The sequence below is a fragment of the Phodopus roborovskii genome, unplaced genomic scaffold (assembly GCF_943737965.1).
Source record: "Phodopus roborovskii unplaced genomic scaffold, PHOROB, whole genome shotgun sequence".
Classification (NCBI taxonomy): Eukaryota; Metazoa; Chordata; class Mammalia; order Rodentia; family Cricetidae; genus Phodopus; species Phodopus roborovskii.
The window spans coordinates 43,155,788-43,172,204 of NW_026126511.1; the positions used below are offsets into that span (position 1 = coordinate 43,155,788).

Sequence of the window (16,417 nt, forward strand, 5' to 3'; positions counted from 1 at the left end):
GGGGTCTCACTATGTTTCTGAGACTGGCCTGGAATTTACTATGCTGCCCAGGCTATCCTAAAGCTCACCAAGGACTGAGATTATAGGCTTAAATTACCATGGGGATTGAACCAAGGACCTTATGCACCCTTTTCTTTATTGTTTTAAAACTATACCTTCATCGTGTGTGTGTGTGTGTGTGTGTGTGTGTGTGTGTGTGTGTGTGAGAGAGAGAGAGAGAGAGAGAGAGAGAGAGAGAGAGAGAGAGAGAGAAGGTGCTGACTACCTAGCCTAGGCTGTTCTTGAACTCTTGATACTGCTGAGCGCTGGGATTAATTTCAAGTGTGTTGAAATTCAGGGCTTGTCCTCACTCCCTCCACTGTAGGGATGTAAGAGTCGGATTCGGTTGAGACTATTAATTAGATTGCATACCTTATCAAACGTCTTTTCCAATAACTGCTTTTTTAAAAAAAGAACTAAACAATAAATGAAATTAATACTAGCCATAAACGAATCCAACATTCCTAACTGACCACATGTAAATACGTCATCAGTGTGTGTGTGTGTGGGGGAGCTATCTAATCCCCACCCCCACCCCACACACACACACTGTCTTCACTTTCTGGAGTGCCCTTGACACAGGACCTGGACATTTTAAACGCTTCACAGCCATGTGTGGTCAGGGCTACTGTTTTAGACAGGGCTGTGGGGATGCATGAGATATTAACAGTCTGGGTGATGTACACCAAGGGACCTTGAAAGCCAGGTCACTGGCAGGCATCAGCTTCCCAGGGCGCCCCCCATGGCGGGCTCCTTTCCGACCCCGCCAGCCCCTCGCTTAGAGCGCCCCCAGCCCTCCAGCAGGGGCGGGGTTCCAGGGCCGGGTCCCGCCTCCCGCCCGCTGGGCCACCTCCTCCGCCACCGCCGCACCGCCACCCGGAGCCGGGCCGCAAGCCGGGCCGGGCCGGGCCGCCATCATGCTGAGCCGGCTCGGGGCACTGCTGCAGGAGGCCGTGGGGGCGGTGAGCCCGGACCCGGGGCGGGCCAGAGGGGAGGGCGCGGGCCGGGGGGCGGGGGGTGCGGGCCCCTTGGGCAGGGCTGCTCTTCGGCCCCGACGCCTCTTCCGGGCCTCTGTCTCCGGGTCGGGTCCCTAGTCCCGGCCGCCCAGGAGCACCTAGCTCCGGGATTCTCCCCAGACCGACCGACCGGCTCCCTCGATCCTGCGTCCTGCTCTCCTGAGCTTACGCCCGGCTCTTACGCCCCTGGGCCACGCTCCCCTGGTTCTGAGTCTGGATCCCTTGATCCTGCCTCCTCCGCTCTGCTTCCTGTTACGCTTCCTGCGACCCACTCTCTCTGATCCTGCGCTCCACAGTGTTTTTTTGTTTCCTGCGCCCGAGAGCTGCTGCTAGCTTTCTAACTCTCCTGCCCCAAACGCTCCCTTGTCACAAGCCCATTCCTCCCGGACCTGCCCCTGGCTCGCCTCCTCCTCGGCCCCTGTCAGCCTTCCTTATGCCTGTCTCTCCTCCATTCCTTCTCACCTGGGATTGAAAACAGCCTCCCCCCCTTACCCTCTTAGGAGCTAGAGAACTCCTGAGACCTGGAGTTCTTGCGCTGAGTTCCCTCTTTCCCAGCCAGGGCATGGGAGTTGCGGCCCTGAGTGACTGAGACCCCAGGAAGGTGATAGCATTGCAGGGGTGGGTGGTCTCGGGATCCCGGAAGCAGCCCTCTCCAGGCCACTTATCTCAGATCACCGAGCCGAGTTAGGGAAGGCCAGCCTGCCTGAGGGGCTTGCATGGAAGAGCATTTTGTTTTTGTTTTACAACTGTCAGTTTGGGTTTGGGCCATTTTTTAGGAGTGCAGGTCTCTGGCAACCCATTCAACCCAATGTGTGTGGATAACTTCATTCGGCAGCCTTTTTTCTCATTGTATAAGAACACCCTCAAATTGATGTGTTTAGTCTATCAAATTGTCTCTAGAGAAACTCTCCTTCTTTCTCCAAACCTCCTTCCCAGTCAGAGCACTTATTACTATTTTTGTGTGTTTTTGTGTTTGAGACAGGGTTTCTGTGTAACCCTGGCTGGTTTTTGTTTGTTTTGGTTTTCCGAAGCTTTGAAGGCTGCCCTAGAACCCACTCAGTAAACCAGGCTGGCCTCGAACTCATAAAGATCTGTCTGCCTCTGCTTCCCAAGTGCTAGGGCTAAAGGTGTGCGCCACCACTGCCTGGCTATTACTTTTATTATTAAAAACTGGCTCAGCCTTAGAAAAATTGGTAGAGGAGGGGGAGACACTTCTGTAACCTACCCTCCCCCAGCACCCGAGGACCAGTGTCCAGGGTACCCCAAGAGTGAGAGTTTCCAAAATGACCCTTTCTTCTCCTTCCTGTCCCAAATAAAAACAACTGTCGATGTATAGAAAGTGATCTAATTAATTCATACTTGTAGACATAGCTCGATTTACAAGGAGGGTTGGAAGGGTGGACCACCCTAACTCCATCGACGCTTACACTCGGAGTGTACTAGGGGCTAAAGATGCATAGTAGAGGGACATATAGAGCGTGTCCTGGAAGTGTGATTGATGCCACAAAGCAATACCTCTTTTTAGCTCCACCCACTGTGTGGGGATGGGGGTGGTTAGGTCTTCCCCGAGGTGGGACCACCAAGTCGTTATGACCTGCTCAGAGAGCTGCTTTCTGCCCGCTCTTGACAGAAATTATCATGGCTCTTTTGAAAAATAATCTGTCTTTTAAAGGGAATTGTCTGGTAGTTTCTTTGGTCTGGTAGATTCTGGTAGAGATTTCTGCCCTGTTTGCTTCTGTCCACTGGGTTTTGATGTCTGTCCTGCCTTCCCCAGATCTCCTGTTCTTATGTTCATGAAGTTTTGCACAAGGATATTGGAACTCATAGATGAAATCTGAGGCTAGATGACACCCTAGAAACTGAGAGGTCATTAGGGTGCTGGCCAAGGCTCCAAGGACTTTCCAGGACAAGAAAATATGGCAGGGGTGTTTTCAGGAGCTTCCTAAGAGTTGGTAAAAGCCCTTCTGGGGTTGCTAGATTAAAAAACACAGCCCTGGCCCCTGGGAGCTCACAGTCTATTGGATCCTGAATCAGTGTTATGTGATCGTGATGAGTAAGGCCACTCCCTGTGGATGGGGCATCTTATTATTACATTTCTCTAGTATATATGTGTTTGGGGGTGCGCCACAAGCATGCAAGTGGAGGTCAGAGATCCTGGAACCCAAACTCAGCAGTAAGGTCTTTACCAGGGGCCATGATACCCTCTGGGGTGGAGTATCTTGAAGGACTAGGTAATGCCTTTCTGGAAGACTCACTGGCCATGCATCTAATTTATTTGGTGTTTTTTTGAAACAGAATCCCTCTTTGTAGTTCTCGTTGTCCTGGAGCTTGCTCTACAGACCAGGCTAGCCTTGAACTCTCGGAGATCCTTACCTGCCTCTGCTGGGATTAAGGCATGTTGCCACCACACTTGGCAGTTGGTCTGCTTCCTGCATGGAGGGTGGGGCGTGCTTGGAAGTCTCTGCCTCCTGTCCTGTGTGTCCTGTGTCTCCCTCCTGCTCCGCTCCCTGTTTGCCATGGCCGCATTATCCTGCCTTTGTCTCCTCTTTTGCCGGACACTGCCAGATAGTTCTTTCCAAAACATTCCTCTGAGGGTGGCCCTGACCTTGCTGACTTAAAAAAACAAAAAAAAAAAAAAAAAAACAAAAACAGGTTCTTGACTTGGCCTTGGAGCCCCACATGCTCTGTCTACCCTTTCCCCTGATGCACTCTGCCCAGTTTTTTTTTTTTTTTTTTTTTTTTCCCTGCTGGGACCATCTTCCTTGCACTGCTGAAATGTGATCCACTTGGAGTTTTTAATTCTTTGGCAGGATCTTTAAAGCAACCTGTTAGTGGCCCCTCTTAAGATTTATTATGCTTTCCTAGTGGTTCTGGCAGCAGTGGTGGCATGAACACATTTAATCCCAGAACTCAGGAGGCAGAAGCAGGCAGAACTCTGTGAGGCCCTCTTGTTCTACAGAGCAAGTTCCAAGACAGCCTATGCTACAGAGAGAAACCCTGTCTTGAAAATCCCCCCAAAAGATTTATTTTTATTAATTGTATGTATGTATATCTATATCACGTGTGTGGGGGTCCTGTGGAAGTTAAAAGAGGGTGTTGAGTCGCCTGGTGCTGAGGTTACAGACAGTTATGAAGCATCTAACACAGGTGCCAGGAACCAAACTCAGGTCCTTTTGAAGAGCTGTAAATGCTCTTCTCTGAGCCATCTGTCTAGCCCATAGAGGTAACTCCTCTTAGGAGGTCCCTTTCCACTCCTGCTACTTCTTGATAGGTTAGTGTTTTGCAACTTTAAGTTCTTTTCTTGGTGGCAGCACAGTTACTGGGGACTTAGTTATCATTAGATTGCTTGTGGCATGGAGCATGGCAGCCTGCGCCTAGCAGGCACTCACAAGATGTGTACCCAATGAATGAATCTAGAGGGTGCCCTGCTCTGCAGATGCCTGGTCCCTCACTGACCTCACTATGGAGTCTCAGGGCCTCGACAAGTGTGAAGCAATGATGGAGTGCAGGACAGTGTGGTCTGAGCAGAGACCAAGAGGAAATAAACACCCATGATAGGGACTGTTCATACATTTCTGTCCTTTAACAATTTTTTCTTTTTAAAAATAGTTTTTCCTGAATTTCATATAAATACTATATTTGGATCATTTCTACCCCTTACCCTTCCCACCAACTTCTCCTATTTCCCCACTCCCTCTCACATTCATGACCCTTTTGTTGTTGTTTTGCTTTGTTTTTGAGACAGGTTTTTCTGTACAACAGCCCTAGCTGTCCTGGAACTCTCTCTGTAGACCAGTCCCACCTCGAACTCACAGAGATCTACCAGCCTTTGCCTCCCAAGTGCTAGGAGTAAAGGCCTATGCCACCACTGCCCAGTTCATGACCTCTTTTTTAGTGATCATTGTTTTACACACACACACAGCAGGCACTAACCGTCTGTAGCTCCTCATCTAGGGGTGGGGCCTTTTGAACTTTTCCCCATCTATGTTAGCGTGCCAACTGATGTTGTCATTGTTCAAGTCTTGATTAGGTGACCGTATGGTTGAGATTTCATGGGTGCAGCTCCCCTGTTATATAGAGGACACTGTCTTGCAGGACACTGCCCTGGTCTTCTGGCCCTTACAATCTTCCCACCCTGTCTTCTCCAATGTTCCTTAGGTGCAGGGTTATGTTGTGGATGGATGCGCCAGTCCAGGCTGGAAAACCCACTGCCAGTCGTTCTCTGCCTGAGGACATTTACTGGACAAGGAAAGAGGCTCTGTTTCCAGGGCAGTTAGTCACCCTCAGTTAAGGCCAGTTTCAGCTAGATGGAGAGAATACTTTTGCAGAGCGGGAGTTGAGGGGCTTGCAGAGAGCAGTGTCAGAAGCCTCCAGGTTGACTGAAGGAGGTGGGCAGGAGTGAGGGGTGCAGACTGTGGCCTGGGGCAAAAGATGGAAACACTCTATAAGTAAGGCCTTCCCTTTTAGGGTATGGAAGTGTTAACCATGCGACTGAATAGAGGCTGCTGTTGAACGTGGGCTTTTCAACAGAGCCCAGGAGTTCTTCCCATGTACTATTCTCATCTTCACAGGTGCCCCTGTGTTGTTGGCATGTTGTAGCATGTATTGGTTTTGGATTGTGCAGAAATACTTCTGTCTATTCCTCCTTCAACATGCTTACTTCTTGAGGACAGAGCCTGTGGGATGGGGACATGTGGGAGAGTCCTGGAGACTATGATGCTGTGTCCTGGAAAGATGAATTACTCTTCCGTTGGAAAGCTGGGAACAGGTTTTCTCTAGGACCTAGAATTCACCCAACTGGGCACTGAACGGGCACATGGGCTTCAGTTCCCTTGGGTGCTGGTGCTAGTGGGCCCTCGGTTGGCACACTCCCAAAGAGACTGTGTCTATTCTCTCCGCAGCGGGAGCCCAACATTGACCTGCTGCAGGCCTTTGTGGAACATTGGAAGGGTATCACACACTACTATATCGAGAGTACAGGTAAGCTTGCTGCTCCCCAGCCTGGGACCCAGTGATGGAGCTGCGGAGAGTGGACAGAGAGCGACCACAGGTGTCTTTGGAAGGTGACATCAGTGTCTTAGACAACAGGACATCTCTGGGCTGAGCGAGGGAGACAGACAGATGGGAGCAAGACCCAGAGCCCTAGCCATTTCTGGTCTTCGTGGTTAGATTGTTGACCCCATCTGACTTTTGGCAGAGGAGTTGCATGAGTAATGAGTAAGGACATGAAGGTTGGGACCTCACTGGCCTGGCTGCATGGTACAGGTAGCTCCACTTGGTTTACTTTAGCTGGGTACAGTTCCCAGGCTTTCAGTCCCAAGTGCTTGTCACTAGGACTATTGATAAAAGGAAATGCAACAGGGCTTGGATGTAGTTTAGTTGGTAGAGTGTTGGCCTAGCTTATATCTGCATTCAGTCCTCAGTGCATAAACCAGGTGATGGTGCATGCCTGTAATCAAGTGCTTAGGAGATGGGAGCAAGAGGAGCAGAAGTTCAAGGTCACCCTGGGATACAGGAGACCTTGTCTTAGAAAGAGAGCCGGGGAGAGGAGAAAGATGTTCAGTAAACTATTTTGCCTTGGCCATCCTACGAAGTACAGGTAGGAAAGCTAAGGTGTGGAACATGCCATCCCTTTTCTCCTAGCTGACATTTCAAAGGACCAAAGCTTGCATGCATTAACCATTGTAATGACTCAATGAGGATCAGCATCTGATTGGCTGCTTTGTAGTCCCTATGCCTAGTTGCCAGGTAACCAGTCCTGTATCCCTAACTTTCCATCTCCCTGAGTTCAGACTATGTCTGGGCCTATGACTTTCCTATAGGCTTTCTTGCCAGCTTGAGCTAGCCCATGGAATTAAATGGCCTTTAAGCACTTTGGGGAAGCCTTGGAGGATTCTGTTAGAGCAGGCTTCCTGCATTCTTGGCACAGTGGCTGCTGAGATTGGACTGTTTGTGTTGAAGGGAGGACACTGCTGTCTGTTGAGCAGCAATTCTGGCCCCTCCCCCACTAGATCCTACTATTTTATTACCTTTCTCAACTGTGACAACCATAAATGTTTCGGGGTGGGAGAAGAATTTCTTCCCAGCTGGGAGCTACTTTTTTAGACTAAATTATGCTATCTGTCTGTTTTGGTGATTGGCTGAAGCCAGGGCAGGCCTCCCTACCCTGCGTTTTGAAGAGCTCCTTATGTTGTCTAAGCTGGCCTTGAAATCACTGTGTAGGTCTTAAACTTTCAATACTCCTACCTCACCAGCCTCCTGAGAAGCTGGGATTACTAGCCCATGTCACCAAGGCCAGCCTCAAGCTGTCTTAAGGGCTTTCCAACTTCCCTGGGTCTTTCTGTGTGTGCATCTTGACCTTTAGTTTCCAGAGCCTCTCTAGACCAGAGGAGGGTGAGGCGAGTTCCTTGCTTAACAGCTTATGCCTTAAAGGAAAGCTAGGGGGCGCTCCAGGTCCAGTTGTCTGTGCTTGCCTCTGACTTCCCTTAATGGAAAAGGGACAAGAGCAGGCCCTAGGAGATGCTAGGAAGGGAGCTGTTGAAATATAGCCTGGACAATCACAGGACAGACTCCGTAGCTGCTCGCTGAAGTATGGGATAGCTAGGCATACCCATGTCCTCCTTTGGGCCCATGAATGGCCCGTTCTCATTTTGGTAGGGAATATTGCTCTACCTGCAATGACACACTGGGGCAGGCAAGCTCAGTCAGCAGGCTGTGTCCCGGGCCTTATTCCCTACCACTTTTGTCTTTTTTGTGTTTGTTTGTTGGTTTTTGGTTTTCAAGACATGGCTTTTCTGTGTAGCTCTGGCTGTCCTGGAACTCACTCTGTAGACCAGGCTGGCCTCGAACTCACAAAGATCCTCCAGCCTCTGCCTCCCGGGTGCTGGGATTACAGGCATGTGCCACCACTACCACCCAGTTCACTTTCTTCTCTTTAAATATACAAGTATCAGCTGTAAGCTTCCATTTTCCTAGTGGCCCTCAGCCCATCTCAGGCGTGTGTCCTGTGTGTCCTTCTGGGCTTGCCATGAGAGGGTCTAGTGTTCGTGTCACCTCCCCTTGTGTCTTGAATCTTGACTAGATGAAAACACCCCAGCCAAGAAGACAGATATTCCCTGGCGACTGAAGCAGATGCTGGACATCCTGGTGTATGAAGAGAGGCAGCAGGTATCCTCTGGTGAGGCTGGACCCTGTCTGGAGTACTTGCTACAGCACAAGATCCTGGAGACGCTGTGCACTCTGGGCAAGGCAGAGGTGAGCATGCTCCTGGGGCATCGGAAATTCCTTCCCCAGGCAAACCCTCATTCCATGCTTTTCTATCTGTGCTTCTCTACTTTGGAACAAGTACTGTGACTGTGTTACTTGGAATCGCTCAGCAGGGAGGGACCTGCCACTTTCTGAGCTCTATCCCAGGTGCTGAGAATTGAGGGACTGGATAGTCACACACTGGGCTCTTGTTATCCCAGAGGATTGGTCCCAGGACCCTGCTACCCCTCCTCTCAGGTCTAAAATTCGTGGCTGTTAAAGCCCTTTATCTAAAATGGGATCTGGGGGCCAGCAAGATGGCTCAGTGGGTAAAGTCAGTTGCTACCAAGCCTCATGGCTTGAATTCAGTTGCTGGGATCCACTTGGTAGGAGAGAGCAGCAAATTGCCCTTTGACCTCCACAGATGCAGTGTGGCACATATGTGCACACATAAGTAAATAAATAAAATAAAATTTTACATAGGGTTCAGCAAGAGAGAGAGAGAGATGATGGGTAAGTTGATAGAAGAGAGACAGACACCCAGAACCAATCTCATATGTCTGCCTGGTGATGACTGTAGATAGTCTACCCATGCTTCTGTCCCTTTAAATTGCTGGATTGCTTATAATTAATAACTGTAAGTGCTGTGACATTTGTGATGCTGTTGTAATTAGGTAATAAGAAAAGGGCCTGTATATGTTTTGAATATTTTTGATCTGAGGCCGATTGAACCCACAGACACAAAACCAGTAGATATGGATGAGGATCAGCTGTATTGTGTTCAGCAGTGACCCAGTCATGAGAGGGACTAAATCCGGAAAGGGGGCTGGGAAGGTAACGGGAAGAACTGCTTTACACACGGTCTGGAGAGCAGTCTCAGGCTGTGAGGCCCCTAACAGGATGCTCTGTCCCAGTACCCCCCAGGCATGCGACAGCAGGTGTTCCAGTTCTTCAGCAAGGTCCTGGCCCAGGTGCAGCACCCGCTGTTGCACTATCTGAGTGTCCACAGGCCTGTGCAGGTGAGGAGCGAGGCGACACGCCGTCTGGGCATAGGGCCTGCTCTTCCCAACACCGCATTCTCCTGGGTTTCTGTCCTATTCCTCTTTCAGAAACTTCTCCGACTTGGTGGGGCAGCCCCTGGATCCCTCACAGAAAAAGAAGAAGTACAGCTCACTAGTGTCCTGTGCTCTAAGATCCAGCAGGATCCAGAGCTGCTGGCATATATTCTGGAAGTAAGTGCTTTTCTGGGGAGCAGGGTGTGGTGCAGAGGCCAGCCCTCTGAGGGAGCAGGAGAGTCTCGTGCCCACAGACACTCAGGATGAGGCACTATTTTTTTTTTTTTTTACCCACTCTGCACTTTTTTGTGATGTTATTGTTGCATTTTGAACTTTTTTTTTGGGGGGGGGAGCGGGGGAGGTTTCCTCACATAGCCCAGGCTGGTTTCAGACTCACTGTGTAGTCAAGGATGACCGTGAACTTCTGTTCCCCTTGCCACCAGTAATGGATGAGGGTAGAACCTAGGGCTTCACATGTTCTAGGCAAGTACTATACCAACTGAGCTACATCCCCAGCTCATCTTGACCTTGTGTGCATTTGTGCGTTCGTGCATGTGTGCGTTCATGTATGAGTGTTTAGGTCAGAGTGAAACTCTGTAGAGTCAGTTCTACTTTTACAGGGGTTCAGAGGGTTGCACTGAGGTCTCTGAGCCTCCTGTAGCAAATGCCTTTGCTTGATGAGCCATCCAGTTGGCTCCTATTTTAGCTTTTTTTGTGACAGCCTCTCTAGATCCCTCCTATATTCCTCTGCCTTCCAGGGTTAGAGGAGTGCTCCACCACACACAGCTCTTAGCCTGCACTCTCAAGGAAACACTCTGTGGGATGGAGTGCTCTCTCTGACCTTGGCCTCACCCCACCCTTCTTTGCAGGGTAAAAAGATTATAGGCAAGAAGACATCCAGAGAACCTACAGCTCTGCCTAAGGACGTAGCTGGCTACAGGGATAAGGACTATTCCCACAGTGATGCTCCCAGCAGGGATCCTGAACTGAATAGGGAGCCTTGTGGTGTCCCAGCCTTGAGCAGCCACCTGCCTGCTGAGACTGAGGCCCAAGACAATGGGCCTGGGGAGAGCAATCTCATCACTTCCCTGCTTGGGCTGTGCAAGAGCAAGGTCTGGCCACAGAGATGGCAGGGGTCGGGAGGGGTGAAGAGAACTCTTGTCTCAGACATCATCTCCCCATCCCCTAGAAGAGTCGGGTGGCCCTGAAGGCACGGGAGAATGTATTGCTGCTGGTGAGCGTGGCTTCGCCAGCAGCTGCCACCTACCTGACACAAAGCACCTCCTGTTGTGTGGTGATAGCTGAGCACCTCTGCCAACTGTACCGGTCCATGCCTGCCTTCCTTGACCCGGCAGACATTGCCACATTAGAGGGCATCAGCTGGAGGTGGGTCTCTGGCCTGGGGAGACTGGGCAATACCTTCAGGGGCTGGTAGTTACTTAGCATAGGCAGCCTTGCTAGCGACTTTCTCCTGGGTGGGAGAGCCAGCCCCTGGTGGCCTTCCTAGCCTCCCGGAAGCCTCACTTCTGCAATCTGAGCACCACAGAGGTTCTAGATGGAGGGGAGACCAGCTCCTGATGTCCTTCAGGAAGGCCTGGAGGCTTTGTGTTCATCCTCCAGGCTCGCTTCCCTTTCTCTTAGGTTACCCAGTGCCCCGTCTGATGAGGCCTCTTTCCCTGGCAAGGAGGCTCTGGCTGCCTTCCTGGGCTGGTTTGATTACTGCGACCACCTTACCACAGAGGCACACACGGTGAGCAGGGGCAGGTGTAACCAGGGTTCTGTCCTGGCTCCTCTGCGTGTCTCATCTCAGTGATGCTAGTGACTTGAGGCCAGATACTAGCTTGGCCCTGGCTAGCCAGGCTCCTCTGACATATGTGGGGCTATGTGAGGACACCATGATTTTTTTTAAGGAATGAATGTAATGGGGTGTGAATATAGAAGACCTTCTTCCTGGGTTCCTAGGTGGTTGCAGATGCCTTGGCGAAGGCCGTGGCTGAGAAGCTGTTTGTAGAGACCCTGCAGCCCCAGCTTCTGCATGTGTAAGTGTTTGTTCAGTCCCTTATCCATGGCTCTGGCCTGTGTTTTGCCCACCCTACCAGGCCTCTTCCCATAACAAAGGCCAAGGACTGCCTGTTAATACTTGCCGGGTCTAACATGCACGCGGCTCTATGCCCCATGGGCTGGAGCACAGCTTCCCACCCCTAACTCTAGCCCCTAATGAGGGATGGGGAGGTAGCTAGAGATTATGTCAGACAACAATGGAAGGAGAACAGGAAAGCTTCTGCCCTGCTACACCCATTCACCCGCCACCCCTCCTCTGCTCTTCCCCTCCCCACAGGTCTGAGCAGACTATCCTCACCTCCACTGCCCTGTTGACAGCCTTGCTGCGACAGCTGCGCTCCCCTGCACTGCTGCAGGAGGCCATGACCTTCCTCTTGGGCACTGACCAGCCTGCAGCCACAGAGGAGAGCCCCCATACTCTGGGCACACACCTCATTATGCATTGTGATCATCTCTCTGACGAGGTAAAACAGAAAGGCCTTCATCTCAGCTTGCTCCACAGCCACCACAGGGCTTCCAGAAGGTTCCTTCCTGCTTTCCTCAGCTGGCCCAGGTAGCTCAGCCTTAGGCCTCAAGCCAAAGCAGTGGCAATATACGATTGACAGCTGTGTTGTCCGTCGTGTTTTCTGCATATTTTGCAAACTGCTTTTCTATTCACTCAGCTTTTTGGAAACTTCTCTCTGAAGTAGTCACATTTTTTTTTCTAATACAGTAATGGAGACACACAGAAGCCTATGGGTTTGCCTGAGATGGCACATCAAATGAGAAATGCAACACTTCCTCTAGCCCCTGACAAGAAGGTGACCCCTACCTTAGACTTTATTTGGCACTGGGTCTCAGGCATTGAGAGGCCAGGAGGAGCCAGGTGGTGGTAATACATGCTTTTAATCCCAGTACTTGGGAGACAGAGGCAGGTGATCTTTGAGCCCAGCCTGGTCTATGAGTGAGTTGTAGGGTAGCTAGGGCTACACAACAAAGCCCTGTCTCAAAAAACCAAAGAGAGAGAGAATGAAGCCAGCAGGATGACAGGAGGGTCCCCTGCTGCCCTCTCTCCCCCTAGATCAGCATTGCCACTCTACGGCTATTTGAGGAATTGCTGCAGAAGCCCCACGAGAGAGTCATCCGCAGCCTGGTCCTGCAAAACCTTGAGGGCCGCCTGTATGTGGCCCGGGGCTCGCCAGAGCCTGAGAGCTATGAGGACACCCTGTAAGTAAAGCAGAGAGGGAGGCAGGGTGCTGCCCAGGACAGGCAACCACGCACACCCTTCATCCATCTGGTCTGGTCCATGCTGGTCTCCCTGCCTGCAGAGATCTGGAGGAAGACCCCTACTTCACTGATGGATTCCTTGATTCCGGCCTTCAGCCCTCCACAAAGCCTCCCCCGGTTCCTGCCACCAGTTCAGATGGCAAAACCGCTGTGACCGAGATCGTCAACAGGTGGGGAGAAGGTTAGGCAATTGGAGTCACCTGGATTATGTTCTGTCCTTGGGGTCCTGTGAACAGAGAGTAGGGAAAACCTGGGAAGGCACCTCCACACCTAGGCCTCTGTCTCGTAGCTTCCTTTGCCTGGTCCCTGAGGAAGCCAAGACATCAGCCTTCCTGGAGGACAATGGTTATGACACATATGTGCATGATGCCTACGGCCTGGTGAGTGAAGGGCCTGTGGCTTTCCTCCTCTTCTAGGCCATTGATACCCTGATATATCTGTAGCCCCACACCTACTAGGCCTTTCTGGGCCTACTCCTTTAGCTCTTCCATCTGCTTCAGTTTCAGGAGTGCAGCTCCCGTGTAGCCCCCTGGGGCTGGCCCCTGGGCCCAGCGCCTCTGGACTCTCATGAACCTGAAAGGCCTTTCTTTGAGGGTCGCTTCCTCCAAGTGCTCTTTGATCGCATGGCCCGGATACTGGATCAAGTAAGCCCCAAAGACTATGCCTAGGAGAGCTCCAAGCTGGGCCTTGTGTTTTTCAGGAAAGTAGGGGCTGGTGACCAAGGTAGACCCCTCCCTGTTCGGTTCCTCAACTCTACAGCCCCTTTACCTTTCCCCGGGCAGGAAGCCCTGTCTCGCCTGTTCCCCACACGCCCTGACATGCTCTGGCCCTCAGCCCCAGGGAATCCATGACATATACACATCACGTGAGTCTCCCACCCCCGCACACATTCACACCAGCCAGGCGCCCTGCTTGGGGAGTGAAAAAATGCTCACCACCCATTGCCAACACTCAGTGTTGTCCACCTTGTTCCCCACAGCCATACAGCCTGAACCTACAAGTGACCTCAGTCCTGTCCCGGCTTGCCCTGTTCCCCCACCCCCATATCCATGAGTACCTTCTGGATCCCTACATCAGCCTGGCCCCTGGCTGCAGGAGCCTGTTCTCTGTGCTTGTCAGGGTAAGGATGAGGGTGCCATGGGATGAACAGAGCAGGGCAGTGGGTGGGAATCGGAGGACTGGGCACCTGTACCAGTGCCAGGAAAAGCACAGGTTTTCCAATTGCATCTCCCATCTCCTATGGGATGGTAGACTAGCCAGGGGCAGCTGTGAGACATGGCCAGTTCTCACTTTAGTCCTTTCTGGACTCTAGGTGATCGGGGACTTAATGCAAAGAATTCAGAGGGTACCCCAGTTTCCAGGCAAACTGCTCCTGGTGCGCAAGCAACTGATGGGCCAGATTCCCGGAGAGCAGTAAGTAGACAAAGGGAGTGGGTGCCCAGGGTCAGGAGGGCAGCATGAGGGAGTCTCCTGGGTCAAGCCTTGTGGACATGGCTGTCAAGCCGTATGTACACCTGCTGACTTCTACCCATGCCATCTTCCCCCACCTGCCACTGTCTCTCCTCAGTCTGGACCATCAGACCCTACTCCAGGGCGTGGTAGTACTTGAGGAATTCTGCAAGGAGCTGGCCGCCATTGCATTTGTCAAGTTTCCCCCACATGATCCTCACCTGAACTTCTCTCCACCCCCGGAAGGGCAAGTCTAAGCCAGGAGCATGATGGGCGGGGGAAGACTCCTGCCTGTACTTCTGCCCACAGGCAGCTTCCTGCCTGGCCATGCTGCCACTCTGTCCTCCAGACTGGGGACGTCAGCTGCAGACCTCACCTGTTGACCATGTGAGCTGAGGTTTCAGGGCGGCACCACAGAGCAAAAGAGCTGGCTTCTAAGGCGGTGGTATTCTTGGGGCTTTCTTGGAGCAGCTGGAGGATGGTCAGTGAGCATCTAGACCCTGCCCTGCATGTGTTGTGTGACTATCCCTGCTATATTGTGACCAGAGCCACAACATGAGACATCGCTAGGGGCAAAGGAAATGATCTACTGCTGTCATTGAGGCTCACTCGACATCCAGGCTGGAAAGATAGGGGCCAAGAGTCCCTGCCTGTCACATTAGGTATCATGGAAGCTGCTGAAGACTCTGGAGATTTTTTCATGGCTTCCTTAGTGTGAGCAGTAGTGAAGGCGATAGAGAGGGGGACTGAGGGGAAGCCCCCCTTCCTACTCTGCTCTCCTGGAGACTGTTGCAAAATTTCCAACAGCCTCATGGCAGATGCCCAAAGCATGCTCCGCGCCCAGGCGGGGGCAGCTGCTAATAAGAGCCTTGGCTCAGCTACAGCCAGGGCAGGCAAGGGCCTTCAAGCTGGGAGTTGGGTGCCAGGCTCGAGCTCCAGCTGGTTCCTCTCTGGCGCCTTCTAAACCCGTCTTAGCAAGTCCACAACACCTGGGCAGAGAGGTCATTGACCAGGGGTGGGTCAGCCTTGCTCTCTGAATTGTGCCCAGCACCCAGGGATCCCAGTGAAATGCACTTCTGGGGAGCACAGGCACTCAAGGTACAAATGGGATAGGACACTCCAACTCCAGACCCCTGAGGCCTAGTGAAGAGGGACTGAGACACAAGCAGATAGCTCTGGTATTGTTCTTCTTGTGTCCTCCATGGCTGGGGCTGCCACCCCACCCAGCCTGAATCTGTCTCAACCTGTAAGAACACACGGGCGGCGCCAGGCATTACCTCACAACAAGCCTGAAGTTGTTGGCTTTGCTCCTGGGCAAGGAGGAGCAGGCCAGAGCCCCTTTTGCTTCCTTTTCCTGCCCATGCTGCTTCTAGAAGCTGGGCACAGGTTGCCAGGAGGTGACATGAAAGAGGAGGAAACTCAGTGACCTCTACCTCTCCCGAATTCCTCCCAGCGGGGGAGGACTTGTCTGCTGCTCCGAAGAACGTGATGCACTCCTGTGTGTACGAACTGTGTGTGTCAGTGTACATGGGTGCTGGCGTGGGAACAGGAGTGGGTCTTCACTCTGAGATTCACCATTCAAGGGTCTGGGCAGTAATGCACTTTGGCATTTGCATGGTGTCTTTGCAACAGCACAGCAATAAACAGTGTGATTGTATGGACACAATGACTGTTCCTCTAGCCTGCTTGCCTTCCCAGACCTTTTCTGCCCCGTGAGCCCATCTTACACCCCAAGTAAGACAAACTCAATTCCTTTTCCAGCACTGGGGGAGAGAGAAATGGTAGGTAGGTAGGTAGTGAGTTGACATTGCAAATTTGATCCTCCTCAGCACCAGCCCGGAACTGACTCTTGGCTGAGCAACATTATTCAGTTCACCTCCAGCTGAGCCTTCCTGCAGGAGTCATCAAGCCATGGTAGCACTTGGTGTTGCTTGTGTGCAACATGAGTCACCACTGGGATGGATGAAAACTTGGAGAGGGAATCTAATAGTATACTTCAGAGATAAGAGTGCTTATTTAGTTGGGCAATGGTGGCACATGCCTTTAATCCTAGCACTCAGGAAGCAGAGGCAGGCAGATCTCTGAGGCTAGCCTGGTCTACAGAACAAGTTTCAGGACAGAAAGGACTACACAGAGAAACCCTGTCTCAACAACTGAGAATGCTTATTTAGCATGCTTAAGGCCCTTGGGCTCAATCCTTAACATTGCTTTTTATGTTTACTTGGTGGGTGGATATCGTAGTTTTGAGAACAGGTCCTGCTTTCAGGCTGGCTTTGAAATGGATAT

General features: G+C 51.7%; 1 protein-coding gene across 2 annotated transcripts; it reads left to right on the forward strand.

Annotated features, from left to right (window-relative positions):
• Nucleotides 1–732: 732 nt before the first annotated feature.
• Nucleotides 733–15,797, forward strand: Fhip2b (FHF complex subunit HOOK interacting protein 2B). Of its 2 annotated transcripts, none has more exons than XM_051195414.1 (17): nt 733–1,001; nt 5,957–6,035; nt 8,137–8,309; nt 9,215–9,319; nt 9,410–9,532; nt 10,225–10,467; nt 10,548–10,741; nt 10,997–11,105; nt 11,318–11,394; nt 11,694–11,880; nt 12,477–12,622; nt 12,724–12,852; nt 12,972–13,062; nt 13,183–13,326; nt 13,662–13,802; nt 13,995–14,095; nt 14,250–15,797. In XM_051195414.1, the coding sequence occupies exons 1-17, from the start codon at nt 957–959 to the stop codon at nt 14,386–14,388; spliced, it is 2,226 nt and encodes a 741-aa protein (XP_051051371.1). In that variant the 5' UTR covers nt 733–956; the 3' UTR covers nt 14,389–15,797. The 2 variants fall into 2 exon arrangements, with proteins under 2 accessions (XP_051051371.1, XP_051051370.1); XM_051195413.1 differs by having other exon boundaries at nt 734–1,001; nt 10,545–10,741.
• Nucleotides 15,798–16,417: the final 620 nt, after the last annotated feature.

What these genes read in the sequence shown, in the direction of transcription:
- Fhip2b (XM_051195413.1), top strand. Translation starts at nt 957, where the DNA reads ATGCTGAGCCGGCTCGGGGCACTGCTGCAGGAGGCCGTGGGGGCG. An exon ending in TTACCACAGAGGCACACACG is followed by an intron (nt 11,106 to 11,317) that starts GTGAGCAGGGGC and finishes CTGGGTTCCTAG; the next exon opens with GTGGTTGCAGATGCCTTGGC. An exon ending in CAGCCCCAGCTTCTGCATGT is followed by an intron (nt 11,395 to 11,693) that starts GTAAGTGTTTGT and finishes CCCTCCCCACAG; the next exon opens with GTCTGAGCAGACTATCCTCA.